General features: G+C 42.8%; 1 protein-coding gene across 1 annotated transcript in view; it reads left to right on the top strand.

Moving 5' to 3' along the window:
- Positions 1 to 17,811, top strand: part of ITGA9 (integrin subunit alpha 9) — a 241,550-nt gene that overhangs the window by 18,742 nt on the left and 204,997 nt on the right. Inside the window, exons 4-6 of the mRNA XM_063404980.1 lie at positions 7,167 to 7,290; positions 13,603 to 13,670; positions 16,742 to 16,871. Of these exons, the coding sequence (XP_063261050.1) occupies positions 7,167 to 7,290; positions 13,603 to 13,670; positions 16,742 to 16,871 (322 nt within the window). The remainder of the gene's footprint in view (positions 1 to 7,166; positions 7,291 to 13,602; positions 13,671 to 16,741; positions 16,872 to 17,811) is intronic.

The following is a 17,811-nucleotide window of genomic DNA, read 5'->3' as shown; positions in this document are numbered from 1 at the left end:
AGCTTTGAGCTGCAAAATCAAAACCGTGAATTTTGCGTGTCTTTGTCCCTAGCGTCTGCCAATTCTGCTAGTTTTCTTTCCGCAGTGCTCCAAAACTGAGGGCTGCGAGCCTTTGCTCCGGAGAGGTCCGGAAAGTTCAAACAGAGCCATCGGACGAACCTCCTCAAACAGCTTTTTGAAAACTTAACTTTCTTAAACTCTAACAATTCAACCAGAACATTAAACATTCCCTCCTGTGCTGACAAAAGAGAAGAACCCATCCTCTCTCACTCAGATCTTAAATTCAGCACTTTCCCAAACTGAGATCGGCAATGAAAATCTTTAAAAGAAAAAAAACCCGCTGCACGCTTTAAACACCGGCACACACACACACTCACTAAATCTGCGACAGACACGGGCGCAGTGCGGAACAAAAGCCAGCAGCTAGCAATGTGCTCTTCCCGAGCCTTGATTCCCTTTCCCAGCTGACCACCATGTGAGTGGGGGGAACACACGCACACCCCCGTGCACTAGCACACAACGTAAAATCCGACACAAACCGAAAAAACTAAAAAGTGCCAGGGAAACTCGAAACCGGCCAAGGAGCCAAAACACTCGATGCCGGCAGCCACGCGACCAGCCATCTGGGGACCTTACATCCGCTTGGAGGTTTCCAAAAACCCAAACCCACTCCGCAGAAAAGCGGGGATACTTACCAAACCCTGGCGGTGGGTGCAAAAAGACGATCTCGGGGGGGGGAGCCTCTGTCTTTGGGGAAGATGCCTTCTCTGAGTGGGAAGAGGGGCGCTGCCTTCCCGTGCCCCGGGAGCGCTCCTCGAATGGACGAGGCTGCTTGGACTGGGGACTGTGTAGCGTCCACGGACTTTGTTTCCCAGACTCCGCTCCTAACGTGGCAGTCTGCCAGTCTTTTCCGTGGGTCTTCGAGACCCGTGAGGACCTCTTCGCAGCCCCACGTTGGGCACCACATGATATATGTCACTGTGCTGTGCTTTGAGACCTCAGTGTCTCTATACTGGCTAACCCTGGCACCGTGTATATCATCTGAAGGATCAGTCCGTATGCTGCGCAAATGATACTGATTCCTACGGGGTTCTTGTTCCTAAGAGATCCTCTCAGCAGCGGTGGTAAAACGACTCGGAAAGAGGCAGACGGAAGGCAGCAGGTAGCAGCGGAGTTTATTATATGTACACACACATTCTGACTGCGCCGCGACTGTGCGCGAAAGCAGTCTGCGCAGAGTTTTATCCAGATAGGTGAGAGGGAGGGGTGAGGGTACAACAACCAATGAAGGGGATCCCCGGGACTGTTAAACACGCGGGAAATTTAACTTTACCAACTGGGGAAGCGGGGAGGAGTACAAAAAACCGCGGGCAGCATGAATGACAGGTAACGGACTGTTACATAACAACAGGTGCACTCACGTGTGAGAGAGAACAAAGGAATAATACGATAAAACTAATAAACCTAATTTGCACACTACCACAAACTTCCTCCTAAATCTGAGGGTTTATATCTTTGAACTGAATAAATACAATTTGTCTGGAATGTATTCTACTGATTTGTTCTTTTTGTAGTTTGTGTGTGTTTATGTAGGAAATATGAAAACATACATTTTCCTTGAGCATATGAATTGCGTGTCAAAACTTACAAGGAAAAATATGGATTGTTCTTTTTGGCCATATTTTTCATTTATCTGTATTAATTTCCTATTAACAAGGTAGAAGAGTTGCAAATGGAAATGTCTTAACTGTGTGTGGATTGACTTCTTGTCTTCAGTGTGGTTACTATGCACACAGACAGGACAAGGAGAGCAGATGTGATCCTTAGGATGCGCAGTATTTCTTTTTGAAACTTTTCCTGTGATATCATAGAGCCCTGGGCGAAACCCTTTTTAGAATGCATGGGTGTTTTACATTATGATCGATAATTTTCTGTATATACATCCATAGTTGGGTTCTGACTGTCTGCCTGAGTGAGTGTGTCTGCAGGGATGTTTAATAGAAATAATAATAAAAAAATTGCTGCAAAATGTTGTGCGTATTATATGTGGCAGACAGATGTCAAGGTTGTATCAGGTAACCCAGACAGTAGTCTAATTCTAAAGAGCACTGTTTGTGAGTAGGAAACTTTCAGTTGGCCCCATCTTTCCAGTGATAGAGACTGCCCTTGTATTTAACATCAAGCTGTCAAAAAGCTGCTAGTGAGAAAGGTCTCATGCAGTGATTATTGTACCCATCACGTGTGAAAGGCAAGAGGACAAACCTGCTCCCCTCAAAGACTTTTTTTTGATGTATGCTTAGAGTCCAGGTGCTTATGCCCCAAATCCTGGAGCACTGGCTTCCCCGTGGGAGAGCAGGTAAGTTTGATACCCTTCTGTCCCAGTGCTGTGATTTTTTTTTGCCTTGTCTCTCTTGGTATATACCTTGTTAGTGTGATAGGGGCTACCTTACTCTTCTTGGATGTTTTAAATGTATTCAGGACAAGAGGAGGGGAGAAAGAGGAGCATAAATAAAATACGCTGTAAACAGGTACAACAGAGGACAAAATTAAGGCATTCATGCTAGTGCAAGCAATTAATATTTTCAATGTGTGTCCTGAGATGTATGTGTGCTCTACTGTGTGTGACAAGTGAGGAGTAACTTGCTTTGAAGGGTAACAATACCCTTGAGAGACAGCATCCTTTTCATTGTCCAGTCATCAGACTGAAATAAACAAATTCATCCTAATTAGTTTTTAGAAGGTTGTTCATACCTTTTTTTTTAGGCAACTCTAAATTTCTTGTCAAAATTATATCTTAAGAATAGCAGGTTTGTGTATTTTGATTCAAAGGGAAACAGGTTGCAGCTGATGCTTAGGGGTCATGTCCCTAGACAGAAACAATAATAGAAGGGAATGCTGATGGGACAAAAAGCCAAGCAATTGCCAACCTGGGTGCTGGCTGCCTGAATGGAGGGTACAAGGGTGAGAGACATGGGTGGTGTTGGATTGGGGCTGAGGGGATAGACCATGGATTAGTGTTGAGGAGGTAGGAATTTCACACATAAAGCAGGTTATAATGTAGGTAAAGTAAAATATAGAGCTGGTGGTATGCTTATTTCAGTGCAGTTTAGGCTGGTAAAATGTCTCCCTAAGTGACGCTGATTTAAAACAATCCTAATCCAGCCATATGACAAGATAATGCTGCCCCTCACCTCGTAGATCATGTCCAGATGCTGGAGAATATTCAATTATATAATTCTCATTACTATTTATCACTAAGGATTATCACTAATTATACATCTGTGCACATCTGTATGTAAACAGAGCCTGAAATGAATGTATACAAATTCCTTTGTGGAAGGAAATCACCTGGATGTTTCAGGTCATTGTTGCTCTCTGTTTTAAGAATTTATTACTGAAGAAGATTTGTGATTTTCCCACGGATGGTTTTCAATACACGTGCTCTTCTAGTTTTAAGGATTAGCGTATCTTTAACACGTAACTTTTCTTTGAAGCCCATTTGAAAAACTGGTGTTCTGAGAAGGTATGTCTGAATATGTGTTCATAGCTGTATTTGCCAAAATTTTTTTTTAATTGCTAGATAATGTGTGTTTCTTTAGTTAGGAGTGTGTGGAGTCTATATTGTCAGACATTACAGCTCTATTTATTGCATCTCTTCCAGGGATTCCTTTAAGTCAGAGTAATATCTTTCTGGTTACTAGCCCTGGATGGATTGTGGGGTTTTTTTTCTATAAACAAGTTGCCTGTGTGAAATATTCATGCTCTTGCCATCCTGTGGTAGATTAACTAGTCCCATGGTTTAATTGTGGGTTGTATAAAGAAGTTCTTAATTTTGCTTTGTAGCTGCTTAGTGGCCTAAATTTTTTTCTTTCAGCCTTCCCCAGTTGCCTTATAGGAGTAGTAGCTTCAGTGGAAGGGGGCAGTAGGGAGGGTGAGGAGTGTGCCAGAGGGCTTTAGCTGGTGTTTGGTAAAATATGGATTGTGTTTAAACCCATATTGTGCCAGGATTTCACTAAACCAGAATGTGGTGCTTGTGTGATGGATTAAATAGTAAAGCATCAAACAGTGAAGATATAAACAAATGTAGGAGCAAGATTAAATAAGAAACTTCTTGTCCTTGGATATACTATCAGTCAATCTGCATTAATCTCAGCACTGCAATAATATGTCTGAGATTGCCCGCTCTTTCCAAATGGAAACATAAAATTCCTTCTTTTACTTCTCTTAGGAGAGGAACCAGGGACGGTGCATTGTGATTTGGAGATAAGCCACATCCTTTAGTATTGCTCTTCGTAAATACCTGCCATTTCTGTCATTGTCTTGCTCTTCCTGTGGAGCAAAGCCCATGGCTGGAACAATATGCAAAAGAGCCAAGTGTCAGCAGTTCTGAAATGGCCTATTCATTATATTGCAGTAATGCGGTGTTGGCTGTCAATAGCTGTCCCATCTTGCTTTGCTTGGAAGCATTTTATTTTGCTTCAAGTGTTTGCATCATTTCTCCCTTGTTCTGTGGTAGAGCTGGAACCTGTACCCCAGCAGCAGCTGCTGAGCACTGAAGTATGCTGGTGGTTTTTTTACTGCACAAGGACCTACCTATAACTTGCATCTAAAACAGGGTGCATAGGCTGTCAGTTGTTTGCAATTGCCTCAAATTCACTGTTGTTCCAAAGACCTTTTCAGACATGTGCTGTTGCTGCCAGAGAAGGAAGCCTGTAACCACATCACCTTGCCTTGGCAACACTGAATGATACAGCAGTGGTGAACTGTAATCAACTCTAAACACTTTTGGGAAGAGAGAGAAACCTAAATCAGAAGTGTTGTGACAGCGAAACAAATGTGCTGGTTGTCTGGCTGCAGAGAACTGAGTTTTGAGGAGGAAAAGGAGCTGCTAGACTCCTGTCCATTATGAAAATATCAAATTCTGTAGCTGTGGCACAGGGAGGTCTGGGGAAGCACCGACTTAGGTAACCAAGGAGAGTTCATTCCTTGAAGGTTTGCAGACTAAGGCAGTCAGTGGTGATCTACTGAATACACATCATGATGAAGGTGCAGAAAAGTTGTCATTAACCTAAGACTTAAGAAATTGGTTTAAGTCTGCCCAGAATTGCTTGACTGAGCCCATAGCCCATAGCCTGATTTTGAACATACTTCTTACTCAGCAGCAGCTTCTTCTCTCCTTATATTGTTCTATATTTTTTGGCCTCTGCACCTCACTCCTGAGCAAAGCCACCTGCTTGTGATGAAATGCTGCTGCTCTGCCTGACTCCATTGTTTGTCCTCTTCTGAGATAGATTAGTTAGTAGGTTAATTTATGTGAGTATCTTGCAGTTTCTGAAATAAGAAATATCAAGGAATTTACAATACCACAATCCTTTATCTTAACAAAATTTAAAAAGTACTCTTGATCTTCCATTTGAGTTTATATCCAGAGTTGGGATTGACTTGACTGTCGCTGTAATGGTATGTGTCTTTATGGCATTGTCTTTGCAAGGGTTGTGCATTTGTGCTCATAGCACAGATCCATCAGGAGAGAAACTATTTCCTGGTTTTGCTGAAAATGAGCGTTTCACGTGTTGGTTGTCTGTTGCTGTTGAATTTTGAATGAGTAGTGTGTGGGGATGGAAATTGTAACTGAAGCTCCTTAAAGTGCATACAGGGGTCTCCAAAGCTGCTGTTTATTGTACTTCTCACATGCATTTGGCTGTGGAGCAGAGTGCCCTCAGAAGGATCCTTTGCATCTTAGGTGGCAGCCTGTGGCATGCAGTGTGGTGCAAAACTTTCTGCCCACAGAGCCCCTCACTGTCCCTCTGTGATAGCCATATGTGGAAACATGTGCCTCTCCTTGAGCACAAAAAATTAGGAAAGCAATAAATACCAAACTCCAAATGTAGCACTACTAACAGTAGAACAGGTTTTGCACAACTGATTTTGCTCTTTGAGAGTAGTATTACCTATTTATTTTTTTTTGACATAAGTATTCTGAAAACTATTGATGGCTGGATTGAATTTTGAGCTTCTCAGAGGCTGATACACTTCCCATGTCCTTTAGGGGAGAGGTGACACAGCTGTGCCTGCTTTATGAGTGGATATAATTTTTAACAATGTTGAGATGTTCTGATGGGCAGCTCTGAGGTGCTCTGAGAAAAGTGGGGTAGCACACCGAAATGGAAGAGTCTATCTCCTCTGGGCAGGATGGGGTCAAATATAGGGTTCAAAGCCTCCAGGAACAGTTGAAGGTGTGTGGAGGAGATGATTTGTAGCATAGAGACTTGCTCTCTTGGCATGAGGTTAAGCCTTAAATTATTTAAATTAACACATCTACAGTGACTTCAGTGTATACTCAGACCAGGTGGAGATATGGTCTGGCATGTTCTAAGTTCAAAGCCCTTGCTGTTTCACATTTCCTTTTCTTTTATTCCAAATAAATCCTGAGCAGAAGCCAACTTGTGGTTTGGCTGGCAACAATGCAGTGTTAGTTTTTGGAGCAAAATGGTTCTGTGAAGGTGTGAACCAGCCTCTACATTGCTTGAATGTGTGCCTGTGCATGGCAGTTGTAGTGAGCAAGTGTGGTGGTGAGTCCTGTTTTTTGGGATGATCTCATTCTTCACTATAAAGCTCTGCAGCTTGTCCGCACCTTGGCTAAGGTTGCCACTCTTGTTGCTACAAAGTTGTTGCCATTTTCAATTAAATGCACTGCCAGTAAGCAGTGCACCTGCCAGCAGAAGACAGAGCTGTTTTTTCCAGTGGAAACCAACCTTTGACTCACACATACATTATTTGGTGGTTTAACCCTCTAAGTATTCTCAGTGTCTTTATTCCTGTTTTTCACCTTTTGCTGGCTTGTGTTCATCTTTAGTTCGAAAAGCTTTGCTGTCTGCAAGGATTCATTCACAGTCAGAGATTTGATATTTCCAGCTTAGGCTCTGAGACCTGTTATTTTCTTAGTTATATACATGTGAAGACTCAGACCTGAGCTGCCAGGTCAGACAATGTCTTGAGCTGCAGAAGCTAACAGTGAGAGGGTACTTTAGCTAGTGGAATGTAAGGAGAGTACAATGGATTTGTGGGGTGAAGGTGATGCTGAGTGGTCCTGTTCATGCATGGTGTGCCTTGGAGTGATCTTCTGTGACTCTGGGCCAATAACCCATGTTATATGATCTGTTTAGGCATGTGCGCACCGCTGGAAAAACATCTACTATGAGACAGAGTACATCTTGCCCCATGGCTTCTGCAACATCATTCCTCCTGACCTGCAGTCCAGAGGGAGGAAGCTCTTGCCCTGCTATGAAGGTAAGGAGTCAGACGAGGACTGGAGCTTATAATGTCCCTTGTTATGCTTCTAGTACCACAGTAACCTTCACTACTGATTTGGTGGTTTTTTGTTTTCTTTTGTGGTTTGTTTGTGGGGGGTTTTTTTGTATCATGTGGCTGCTTTGCGGCACAGCTGTGGTGGCAGTTGGGGTTTTGGATGAAGTTGGGAAATTAGCACAATGACTGGGTTCTGTGACTGGTAAAGTGCATGGTTGCACTTTACTGGAGGAATATAAAGTTTCTGAATTGTGTTTTGAGGCAGTGGCTCTCCCCTTAGGTAAATAATGAGAAGATACTGATATGAGCTTGGCCTCTTATGCTTCACTGTGACATGGAATAAAATCCTGAATTAAGCTGCAATCATGAACCAATTTACCTATAGTATGGAAACACTTTCGTTTGTACATCCTCATTTATCAGAGGATTGGGACATGGGTCATGGTGAAGGGTTACTTTCCTCACTTAAGGGTACTTCTGCAACAATTTATATTAAATTGCTCCTGTATTAAGGTCTGGGTTAGAGGTGGGTGCAGAGGGAGGGCTCCAGCTCTGATCCATGTGTGGCTGTGCCTTTCGGCTCTGCACCAGATCTCAAGTGCTGTCATTTTAATTTCTCCTTCTCTAGTGCATGTGAGACTTTTATATCATGTTTCTGTGTTTTAAAGGCTTTTGAAGACAGTCTCCTTGGCCAAGAGCAATTAACTAAACTAGAGGCACAAGTGTATTTTTAGGTAGAAGATATGGTATCTCCTAAGGCTCTTGGCCTTAAGAGTACCATTTTGGGGAAACACCTTTGATTCCTCCTTTCTTTCACTTCTTCACTGTAGGAGCCTGAGGAAGTGGGGAAGTTTGGAGGACAAAACACAGCAGGGTTTGTTGTGTGCAAGACCTCTGATTTTACTTATTTGCTTTTAACTGTTTGCCCTCCTTTCCATAGCTGGCAGCAGCCAGCAGCAGGGTTACTGCTGCCATTAGTAAGTTGGAAAAGGATAAGGCAGTGAAAGTCCCTGCAAGTTTCTCTGTTGCTGTCGAGTGGCCAGATGCTAGCTTGGTGGCCTGTAAAGCCAGGCCTGTGATAGAACTGTGTCTGTTTAATGCTCCCTCTTCTGAGGTGGCTCCTCACCTCCCTCTGGGCTTTGCTTGGGAATCTGCCATTGCAAACCCACACACCTTTTGGAGATGGCATATACCTGTGCACTGAGTGTTTCCCTGACCTGAAACTGGTCATTATTTGAAACATGAGAAGTATTACACAACGGTCGTAGGTTGGAGATAGAAATTGTGACTCAAGTCCTCTTGGTCATAAGACAAACAGTCTGTTTTATTGTTCAGAACTCACTTATATAGAGACTGCAAAACTCCTGGATCTAGACAACTCATTGGTCTGAGTCTTAGCCCTGCCCAGCTCTGTGACCAGTGATAATGTCTCTGAGTATGATTGGCTGAGATCTCTGCATGAGTTCTTATTCACCTAGGGACTTCAGGAACAAGCCAGGTCAGCCAGACTGGACTTGCCATGACCAGATTTGTCTTAGCTAAAGACTAGCTGTGACAGAGAAGTTGTGAGGGACTTGTCCTAGCCGTGCTAGCTGCTGTTCAGCAGAGTACCTATAAGCTGTGTAAGCCTTCCTGTTATGAGTACTCTCCTACTGTATTTTGTCCTTCCTTGCCCTCCTTATTACTGTCAGCAGATCAGGATAAGGCCTCACACTGATGTTATACACTGCAAATCATCTGATATTAACCTTTTGGACAATGTGCACATGCAGAGATGCCAGTGGGGCTCCCTCTGAGCCTTTGTTACTGCTCCTGCACTGCCTGAAGCCATGGTGGGGATGTGGTTTCTGGAACAGAAGAATCACTTGTGTTTATCTATGCGTCATGTTTTTGGAGTAAAACTGCTGTTAATCTGACAGGATATTTGCCAGGAATTGCTAAAAAATAGAAATGTGTGGGCCTAGTACAAGTAGAGCAGCCAGTGGAAAGTTGGCAGGGTTGATGCAGTACTATGCTGACTTAATTTCAGTGCATGGTAAAGTGAAAATTAAAAGTTTGGGACTGATTTCCACCCAGTCCCCTCACCCCATCGGACATGAAATCACAGTATCACAAGGAATGGCTGCATTTGTTTACTCCTGATTCTTTAAATTTCAGTAAAACAGGCTCCAAGAGAACTGTGGTATGTCACACCTGAATGAGGAGTTCATTGTTTAAAGTTTGCTGTGAAATAAGTTTGCAGTCATCCTTGTAAATTTTTTCCTTCACCTTCTGAAAGGAGCAGAATAATTTTCCTGACACTGATGAATGGCTAGTGCAAAGCGTCGAGTCTGAAGTGCTTCTGCACTGACAGCCTCTGTGGCCATTGGTGGGAGGCTACTAGACCTGTGGCTGCAAACCTTGTGCAAGGACACATGCCTTTGCCTGGCAGGATTAGAGTGCCTCAGCCTTCTCTAGATCTTGCCAAGTGCAAATAGGGGTAGACAGTAGCATGCTTGCTTCCAAAAACCCTGTTTTTAGTGCAGCTAAGGTGATAAGCCTGAACTGGTGAAGGCCAGCTGAGGCCACATCAGTGTCCATCCATGGAGGAAATGGAAATTTCTTGACTAATGGCACTGCTGCAACCTAGTAGTCTCAATCCATCTTATTCTTGGCTGGCTTCCCTGAAAGGGCTGACAGAAGTCTGGAATTGAGAGATAATTAGAACACAGCAGCAAACTTGATACTTAAATTCAATGTCTCTGAGTAGGAACTAATTTGGTTTTGATGAGCTGGATGTCCTTTGTGGTGTAGCTGATGTGTGGGGCCTCAGTTTTCCAGGCAATTCTTTCATTTGTTTATTTTCCCGTAGTTTTAATGGTTTTCCAAAAAAGGGGGCTGCCTCTTCATTTCTCCAATGCATTTGGTTTGCAAAGAAGATGGTTGTGTGTACTGTGAAAGGCAGTCCAGCTGATGAGGAGAGCTGGAATGGTTTCCTACTCATCTGTGCTAAGAATTGATGGTGGAAGTGGGGAAGACTGATGGTCCCTTTGATTAGTAAATAAGGGGAGCAAGACATGCTCCTATTACTTGCCTCCAAAAGAAAAAGGTCCAAACCAAATTTAGTTTTCTGGGAGCCATCAAAACATCCCTGCTTTGTGGTGGTAACTCACGATGCTAGGTCAGAAAAATTACTCCCATTTCTTCCTAGAGTAGTGAAATACTGTTATGGGAAACAAAAAGCTTTCGGTGCTTGTGATAGTTTACATCTTCGAGAATGATAGATTATTTTATTGCACTCTGTAGCTTAGCTTATGTTATGGCATTGAAGTTTCCTTAGAGACTGGCTGAGAGTTTTGTTCAAAGAAAAAAGTTCAGGGGCGTTTACCTTCAGAACTGTCACACATCAAAGCATACTCTTTTTGCTTGTGTGTTGTTGTGTGTAATTACTCCTTCCTCGGTCTCACTTCTCTTGTAACCTGAGACCATCCTGGCTACAGACCACTGCCATCTTCTTCTCATTTTCCCCGTATGTATTATTTGTGGCACATCTTTGAAGTTGCACAGGCTTCAACCTCCTTCAGACTCAGCCTTATCATGCTGCTTTGCTGTCAGCTGTTGCTGCAGCAGTTTCATGGCCTGCAGTCTCTGTAATCAGGAATGCACAGCAGTCAGCAGGCAGACAAGAAAGAATCAAGAAGTGTAGAAACAGATTTGTCCTTGACTGCAGTTACTGCCTGGAGCTATGCAAACCAAATGAATTTAACCTCATGCAAAGGTTGTTATTCAGGTGTACAAAAACTGTGAGCTGATACAATAACCGCACAATTTCCATCTGGTTGGTTGCTTTACTTCATTGCTAGCTGGCTGGCTATGTTGTATGAGTGACAGGTGTCGCTGCTGCGCACTAAGGTGGAGGTGAAGTAGGCACTATCTTGGTTTTCATGCCTTTTGGGCTCATCCATTGCTTGGGAGGGCAGACTGGCTCTAGGGAGCAGACAGAAGTCTGTGATGCTGGGATGTAACCATCTAGGCACCCCTTGGCCATGGGTACATGAGTGGAAAGGAATCTTGCTTAGGTGTGGAAGCAGGTGTACATCACTGCAGATGGGAGTTAGGAGGGCAGACAAGGAGGGGTAGTTTTGTGCTGAAAGGGTTAGGCAAAAATCCAGGAGCCCAGTGTCTGTCTGTACTGGCTGCTGGCTCCTTGGGGAGGACTACATCTGTCTTGATTCCCCCCAGAATGTGATATACTGATCTCTCCTCTGTGTCAATATAGCTTGAAATTCTCAAACAGCCCCAATGTCTGAGATGTTTGGGCCTTTGTGCTTACATTTCCACTTGTCATGGCCTTGGCAGTGAAGACTGAAGCAAAGAGAACCTGAAGGCAGGAAGAAAGCAAATGTCATCCCAGACTTCAAAACAGGGCAAAAGAAGCCATTCAGTATTTTAGCCTTCTCTGCAATTTCTGGTGCAAGGGGTCCCTGTTTCCATTCAGCAGTGGGCCGTACATTTTCCTTAGTATCCTTTGTTGCTGATGTATCTGAAGAAGCCCTTCTTGTTAGCCTTGATATCCTTCACCAGATTTAGTTCCAAATGGGCATTGACCTTCCTCATTGCATCATGCAAGGGTAGGGATCCTGCCATAGTGAATGCAGGGCTTTTTGGACATGCACAGAATTATTTTTCAGGAAATGCTGGAGGGACGAATCTCTTCTCCTTAGCTCTCTTAATGAAAAAAAATGTTCACACTGATAAAAAAATTTTTTTCCCCAGGCAAGTACTACCTGGAGAATCTGTATATGGAGAGTTAGCAATTCAGAATCCCAACACTTGCTGAATAGCTATGGGTTAATATGAGCTTCAGTTCCCAGTGGAATTGTCATGCATTACCACTAGGAGACTCAGCTGTGCTTCTGGTCTTCTGGGATGCATATCTGCTTCGGCAGGATCCTACCTTGGCCAAGAATGTTGGGCATTTGGACTGTAATTTGTGGATCAAGTCTCTGTTCTGCGTGGTGTCTCCAAGTGAACCTCTCCCTGTGCAACTGGTATGACCTCAGCAAATGTCTGAAATTCTGAACATCTTTATGATGTCAGGAAGACACTGTATGTAATACAAAAGGGAGAATGGTGTGTGTGTGTACGTATATCTACATAAAATATTTTGAAAGAAGGCAGCAGTTTTTGTAATGAATTCCTGCTGATCTTCAATAACACAAAATGCAACTCCAAAGGAACTTGCTTGGTTCCAGAGGCAGTTTCTCATTGATTTTGTTATAATTTTTACCATTTAGCAATGAGTTAAAATAAAAAGTATTAAAAAGTTTCACAATTATCAGGTTATATGGTAAATTGTTTTTGAACATGAATTACTGTAATATACAGGAAGTAGTGATAGTATGGTAGATATTTGAAAATAATGCTCTGGAAAAAACTGCAAAGGCTCTGATCCAGCTGTAAGTTTCAAATACTTCCAAGACGAAAGTATTTGAATTAGGGTAGGGTGGAAAGTGATTTTTTTCCCTCTTTTTCCTGCTCCCCACCCTGAACTTAATGTATTCCTAGAAATATTTTTTTCCTCATCATCAAAAGGATAAAGTAAAAATTCCTCAGGTTTGACAGGGCAAATGATTGCTATGTAAAATCCATTAGAAAAAAGCTGTAGGGTGCTGGTTGAGTTCCCTGTGAACAGGGAGCTCTGAGCATGTGGCCATGAAAAACAGAAGAACTTAACATTCTACAGAAGAGACTGTTGTCTGATCATGTAGAAGCACATGGCTTTTCCTCAGTCACTGTCTTCTTCCTGGAGCTTGTGTCCTGAAGCACCCTCACCAGAAATGTTTCGGGGGCTTTGATGACTGTCATTGTAGGAGAGGGTTACTTTATTTCCCTGAGGTGGTAATGAGACTGAGAGTTAAATCTCCTAGTGCAGAGTCTGTGGCACACAGGCATGTGCGTCACTTTTTGCACCCCACTTTCGAGCTGTGGTGATCTGCCAGAGATGGAAGCCTCTTGTAATGCACTTTTACTGCAGCAATGCTGCTGCTCTTTTCATGCTACTGCAGTAGTGCTTGTTTAGCATCTCTGTAGGAGCACTCTGGCCTCTCTCCCCAGCTGGCTTCTAGCAATGCTCCCTGATGTAGGGGAGTATGCTGCATGGTGCATGTTGGTGGCCGATCCACTGATAAAGCCCAGGAGCCTTGCATGCTGGTGTCTCTGCAGGCTGTGTGAGTAGCCATGCAGGTGGCTTAGGTGAAGAGTGTGTGCTGTGCCAGGGATGACCAGTTTGTTTTCTTCCCTTCTTCCCTCCAGAGTACAAGAAGAAGTATGGGGAGGAGCATGGTTCATGCCAGGCAGGGATCGCAGGCTTCTTCACTGAGGTGAGCTGGAGCACATGCATGGAAGGGTTGGGGTTGGTAAGTGGCTCTCCTGTTGCATGCCCCAGGAGGAGATTCCCAAGCATGGCTTGGACAGTGGGCTGAGTGCTGAGAATGGTCCTTTCCTGCCAGCAAACACCCTCCTGCCTTGTCTAACTTCCCAGGTGTCTGTTTCTTGCACAGTGACTGCGCAGTGGTTAATACATATGTGTATGTGTCTCTCAAGGTTTGTGGACAAGTATAAATGAGTTGACTCTGGAAATGTCTTCAGGGAATATTCCTATCATGTACATCCCAAAATTTGCATAAAGATATTTCTTTGTCATTAGCTCTTTACTGTAAGTGGTGATGTAAAACTGTCTTTCCTGAATCATTTTGTTGATGTATGTGTACATGTGCATGAATATAATCTACATACACACACATACATATAGAAGATAAATACTTTTTTTCAGTTCTGCTACAGTTCTTTGTTGCAGAAAGGTGGAGAAAAAATAGTGTGGTAGAATATAATGCATTACAGTTATTCTAAATACTTGACCAATTTTTTTCATGGACAGAAGTCTATCAGCCATATTTCAGTTTTGTCAAGAATTAATTTGTTCCCTTATGCATGGATTTTTAAATTTTTTGGTAATGTTTCAGAGCTGTGGCTTTTTTTCTTGCTTTTTTGGTTTTATTTAATTTTTTTTTAAGAACACATACCCACTCCTAATTATATATATGCACTGATCTACAGAATATATTGTGTCGGAGTCTAGAACATCCCTCTGGCCACCCTGGAGGGTTTGGAGACTGGACAGGGAGGTCTGGGATCTGTACAAGGGGGTCAACCAGCCTCACACAGAGCCCAGGAGGACACTGCCTCTGATCCCTGGCCATGGGAGTGAATGCCCATATTGTATGAAGAATCACAAGCTGAGAGAATTCAAAATAAGTAGTATTTTGTTTATCATAGAATGTAAATGTAGAATCTAGGATTTTTAGTATATGGGGTTGAAGAGACAAGATGGAGGAATTGGGGAGTGGCCCCTGTGCTCCTTGTTCTTGCTCTCATCCCCCATCTTTTGCTGAGTTGGATTTTAGAGATTGGTTTAGAGTAGAAACGACATGTTAACATAGGTAGTAGGCATTGGTAAAATTCTGTAAATAAAAAGTGCATTTTGGACGGTGGTTGGGTCAGGGGTACTGTACATAAGGTGCGGGGCTCTCTGATCCGCCCAGTCCGCCGCGTGTCCTGCTCTGCTGGGGATGCCTCGCAGAGCTGAGAAAGAACTAAGATAATGTACCCTGCCAGGGAGGCCTGGCAGAGCTGAAAAAGGACTGAGATAATGAAGAATAAACAACCTTGGAAACATGCACTGGTGGACTCAGTTTGTCGTCTCTGGCTCCGGTGTGAAACACTTAGGGCAAAGAGAAGACGAAAAACCTTATTACCTCGGGGAACAGCAACCCCGAGGAGACTCCCAGGGAACAGAAACCTTGGGAGAAAACCTTGTTACCTCGGGGAACAGCAACCCCGAGGAGAATCTCAGGGAAGAGCAGCCCTGAGAGTATTGTCTAGACTGATACAAATAGAATAAAGGTTTTCTCTTTCAGAAATTGCCTTTTGCCATTTCAGTAAACTGGGATGGCAGGAAATGTTGCCACAAGGGCACTATCTGGAAACTGGATGTTCAGCCAGCAGCAGCTGTTTCCTGACTTTTCTGTTCTCCCCAGCCTGTTTCTGTTCCCAGGCTTAAATTCTCCTTTGCTAGCCTAATTCAAAAGATACCTTTGAACTTTTATCACTTCAGCCTGATGGCAGCAGGAAATGCAGATAAATGGCTTTTTAGGTCAAACAGGCAGTCCTCTATCATATATTCAGTGCTATGGATGTTAGTTGTTCTTGTCAGTAAGTGGCCTGACAGTGGTACTTACTTACAGGTATGGCCCGTAACAAGGAAAAAGCTATTTCTAAGCACATCCTGCTTGTTGGTTGGTTTTGCAGTCCTATCCCTGTAGTCTTATTAGGAGAATCCCTTGTTTTACGTCTCCCCTCTGACTGGAACTGGTCACCTGAAGGGGGCTTGGATATGGTAGAAATTTCCCACAAAGATGGAGTCTACCCATGGTTTTGCATTGAATGGAGATGTAGGAAAGCAGCTGTTCACATGTCTTCTTGGGGAATGGAGAGCTTCCTGAGCTTAATGCTCCTCAGGCTTAATTTGGTCCCTTGTTGGAGGTATTTAAAACCACATCCAAGAGCAAGGTTTTTCTGCAAGGATGATGGATGTTTTGGTCAATATTTTGTGCATTTCTCTTGAATGTAAGTGAACCTTGGATTTTGACTCAAAAACATTATCCATGACCATCTACCTTTGAATGCTGGATCAAACTGTGCCTGATTTCTATGGTCTTTTAAAATGCTCAGTCACTCTGGTTGTCTGTAATGATCTCAAGCCATTTTATGATTCTATGATGACTCTATAGCCAGCTCGTCTCTCAAAGACCAGAGTGTATCTGATGACAGAGCTGGGCAAAATGTTCCACCTAGGACATAGCATACATCTTGCTTGTTGAGTGCATGGAGGCTGTTTAGCTTCATAGTTGTAAAATCAAAATCCTTTATGCTCTTTCCATCATGGTTGGTTAGTATAGTATGTCAGCCAGCACCAGGACATGATCTGTATCTGAGTGATGGGTTCTGGGTGGGCTAGAGTACTTCTGTCTCTGGGTCTTCTGAAGGATGTTTGGGAGAGGCAGCAAGTAGGGGGATAGTTTTTCGGAGAACTATGTTAACAGGGATAAGCTTGATGGTTAGTAAGGTTGAGGACAGTCTTCTGTTGCAGCAGAAGAGCTGATCAGAAGTGGACCATAAAAGGGCAGTGTGTCACTAGGGTATATGCAGTGACCTCCACATTTGGGAAGAAGGAAGGATACTGTCCAAATGCACCCAGAATGGAAGTTGTTACAGATGGACTTACTGGTGTTTTAAGTAAATATCCTGTCCCTTCTCCATTAATGTGTAAAGTTTTGATTGTTATTTTTTCCTCCTACCCTTTTCCCACATACTTCCATTTTTCCTTTTGTAGGAACTGGTCATCATGGGGGCACCAGGATCTTATTATTGGACAGGAACTGTCAAAGTACTGAATCTCACTGACAACACATATTACAAGCTGAATGATGATGCTGTGATCGCCAGGAGGTACACATACCTTGGTAAGCAGCTCTCTAGTGCTCACTGTGAACAGGAAATTGTCCAACAATGTATTTCAAGGCTTTGGTGCTATAAAGTTGATACTGTTTTTTTCTATGGTGATGTAGAGTATTTTTATAAAAAGTGTGAAAGGAAGAATATTTGAATTAAAGTGATCATTATCTGGAAGCAAACAAGCATTCAAATACTCAGTTTTTCTCTCCTTGTTGTAACACCTTCCCCCCCCACTTTGCTGTAGTTTTTTAAACTAATATAGAAAAGGCATTTAAACTGAACAGCACATTGGATTGTGGTGGGCTACTTAACGTTCCTGCCTTTGCCCTGTAATAGACAAATTATTTGTCACTAGTTAATTGCATGTCTGTTTACATGTGCCTTTAAAATGGGTACAAAAACTAATTACAGAATTTGTATTGTATTTATTTCAACAAAAATAACACTAAGTTTGTCATTGTCAACTGAAGGCAGTTGTGAAAGGTGTGGCTATAGGTACATCTTTAACTCAATTGGTTTTACTTGCTCTGAAACCAGCTGAAGTCCCTAAAATGCTTAATTTAAAGGCTTCCACCTAATCTGAAGTGCCTAAGACTGTTGAGGACCTAGAAGGCATTTTAGCAGTTTGATACTGTTTGACAAAAGTCTTGCTCTGACCTCTCATTGTCTGCTTAACCTTTAATACTAAAAAAAAAAAAAAAATTAAAAAAAAAATAAAAATTTTTTGAGAGAGATACTGCTTGATGATAGCTGAATGAAAAGTAAATGTTTACTGGTTTGCAGACATAAATAGGTTTTGCCACTGATAGACTTGAATTATAGAGTTTACCATGTTGATGAGAGCCTCATAATTTGTAACAGAAGAGCAAGCCAAATACAAAAGAGCCTTAGAAGGAAAGCTACTCTACTCATGTTTAGTTATTATATATTGCTTTGATATATCAAAGC

Source organism: Prinia subflava, chromosome 1, assembly GCF_021018805.1.
Source record: "Prinia subflava isolate CZ2003 ecotype Zambia chromosome 1, Cam_Psub_1.2, whole genome shotgun sequence".
In the NCBI taxonomy this organism is placed as follows: domain Eukaryota; kingdom Metazoa; phylum Chordata; class Aves; order Passeriformes; family Cisticolidae; genus Prinia; species Prinia subflava.
This window is presented reverse-complemented; position numbering and strand designations above follow the sequence as displayed.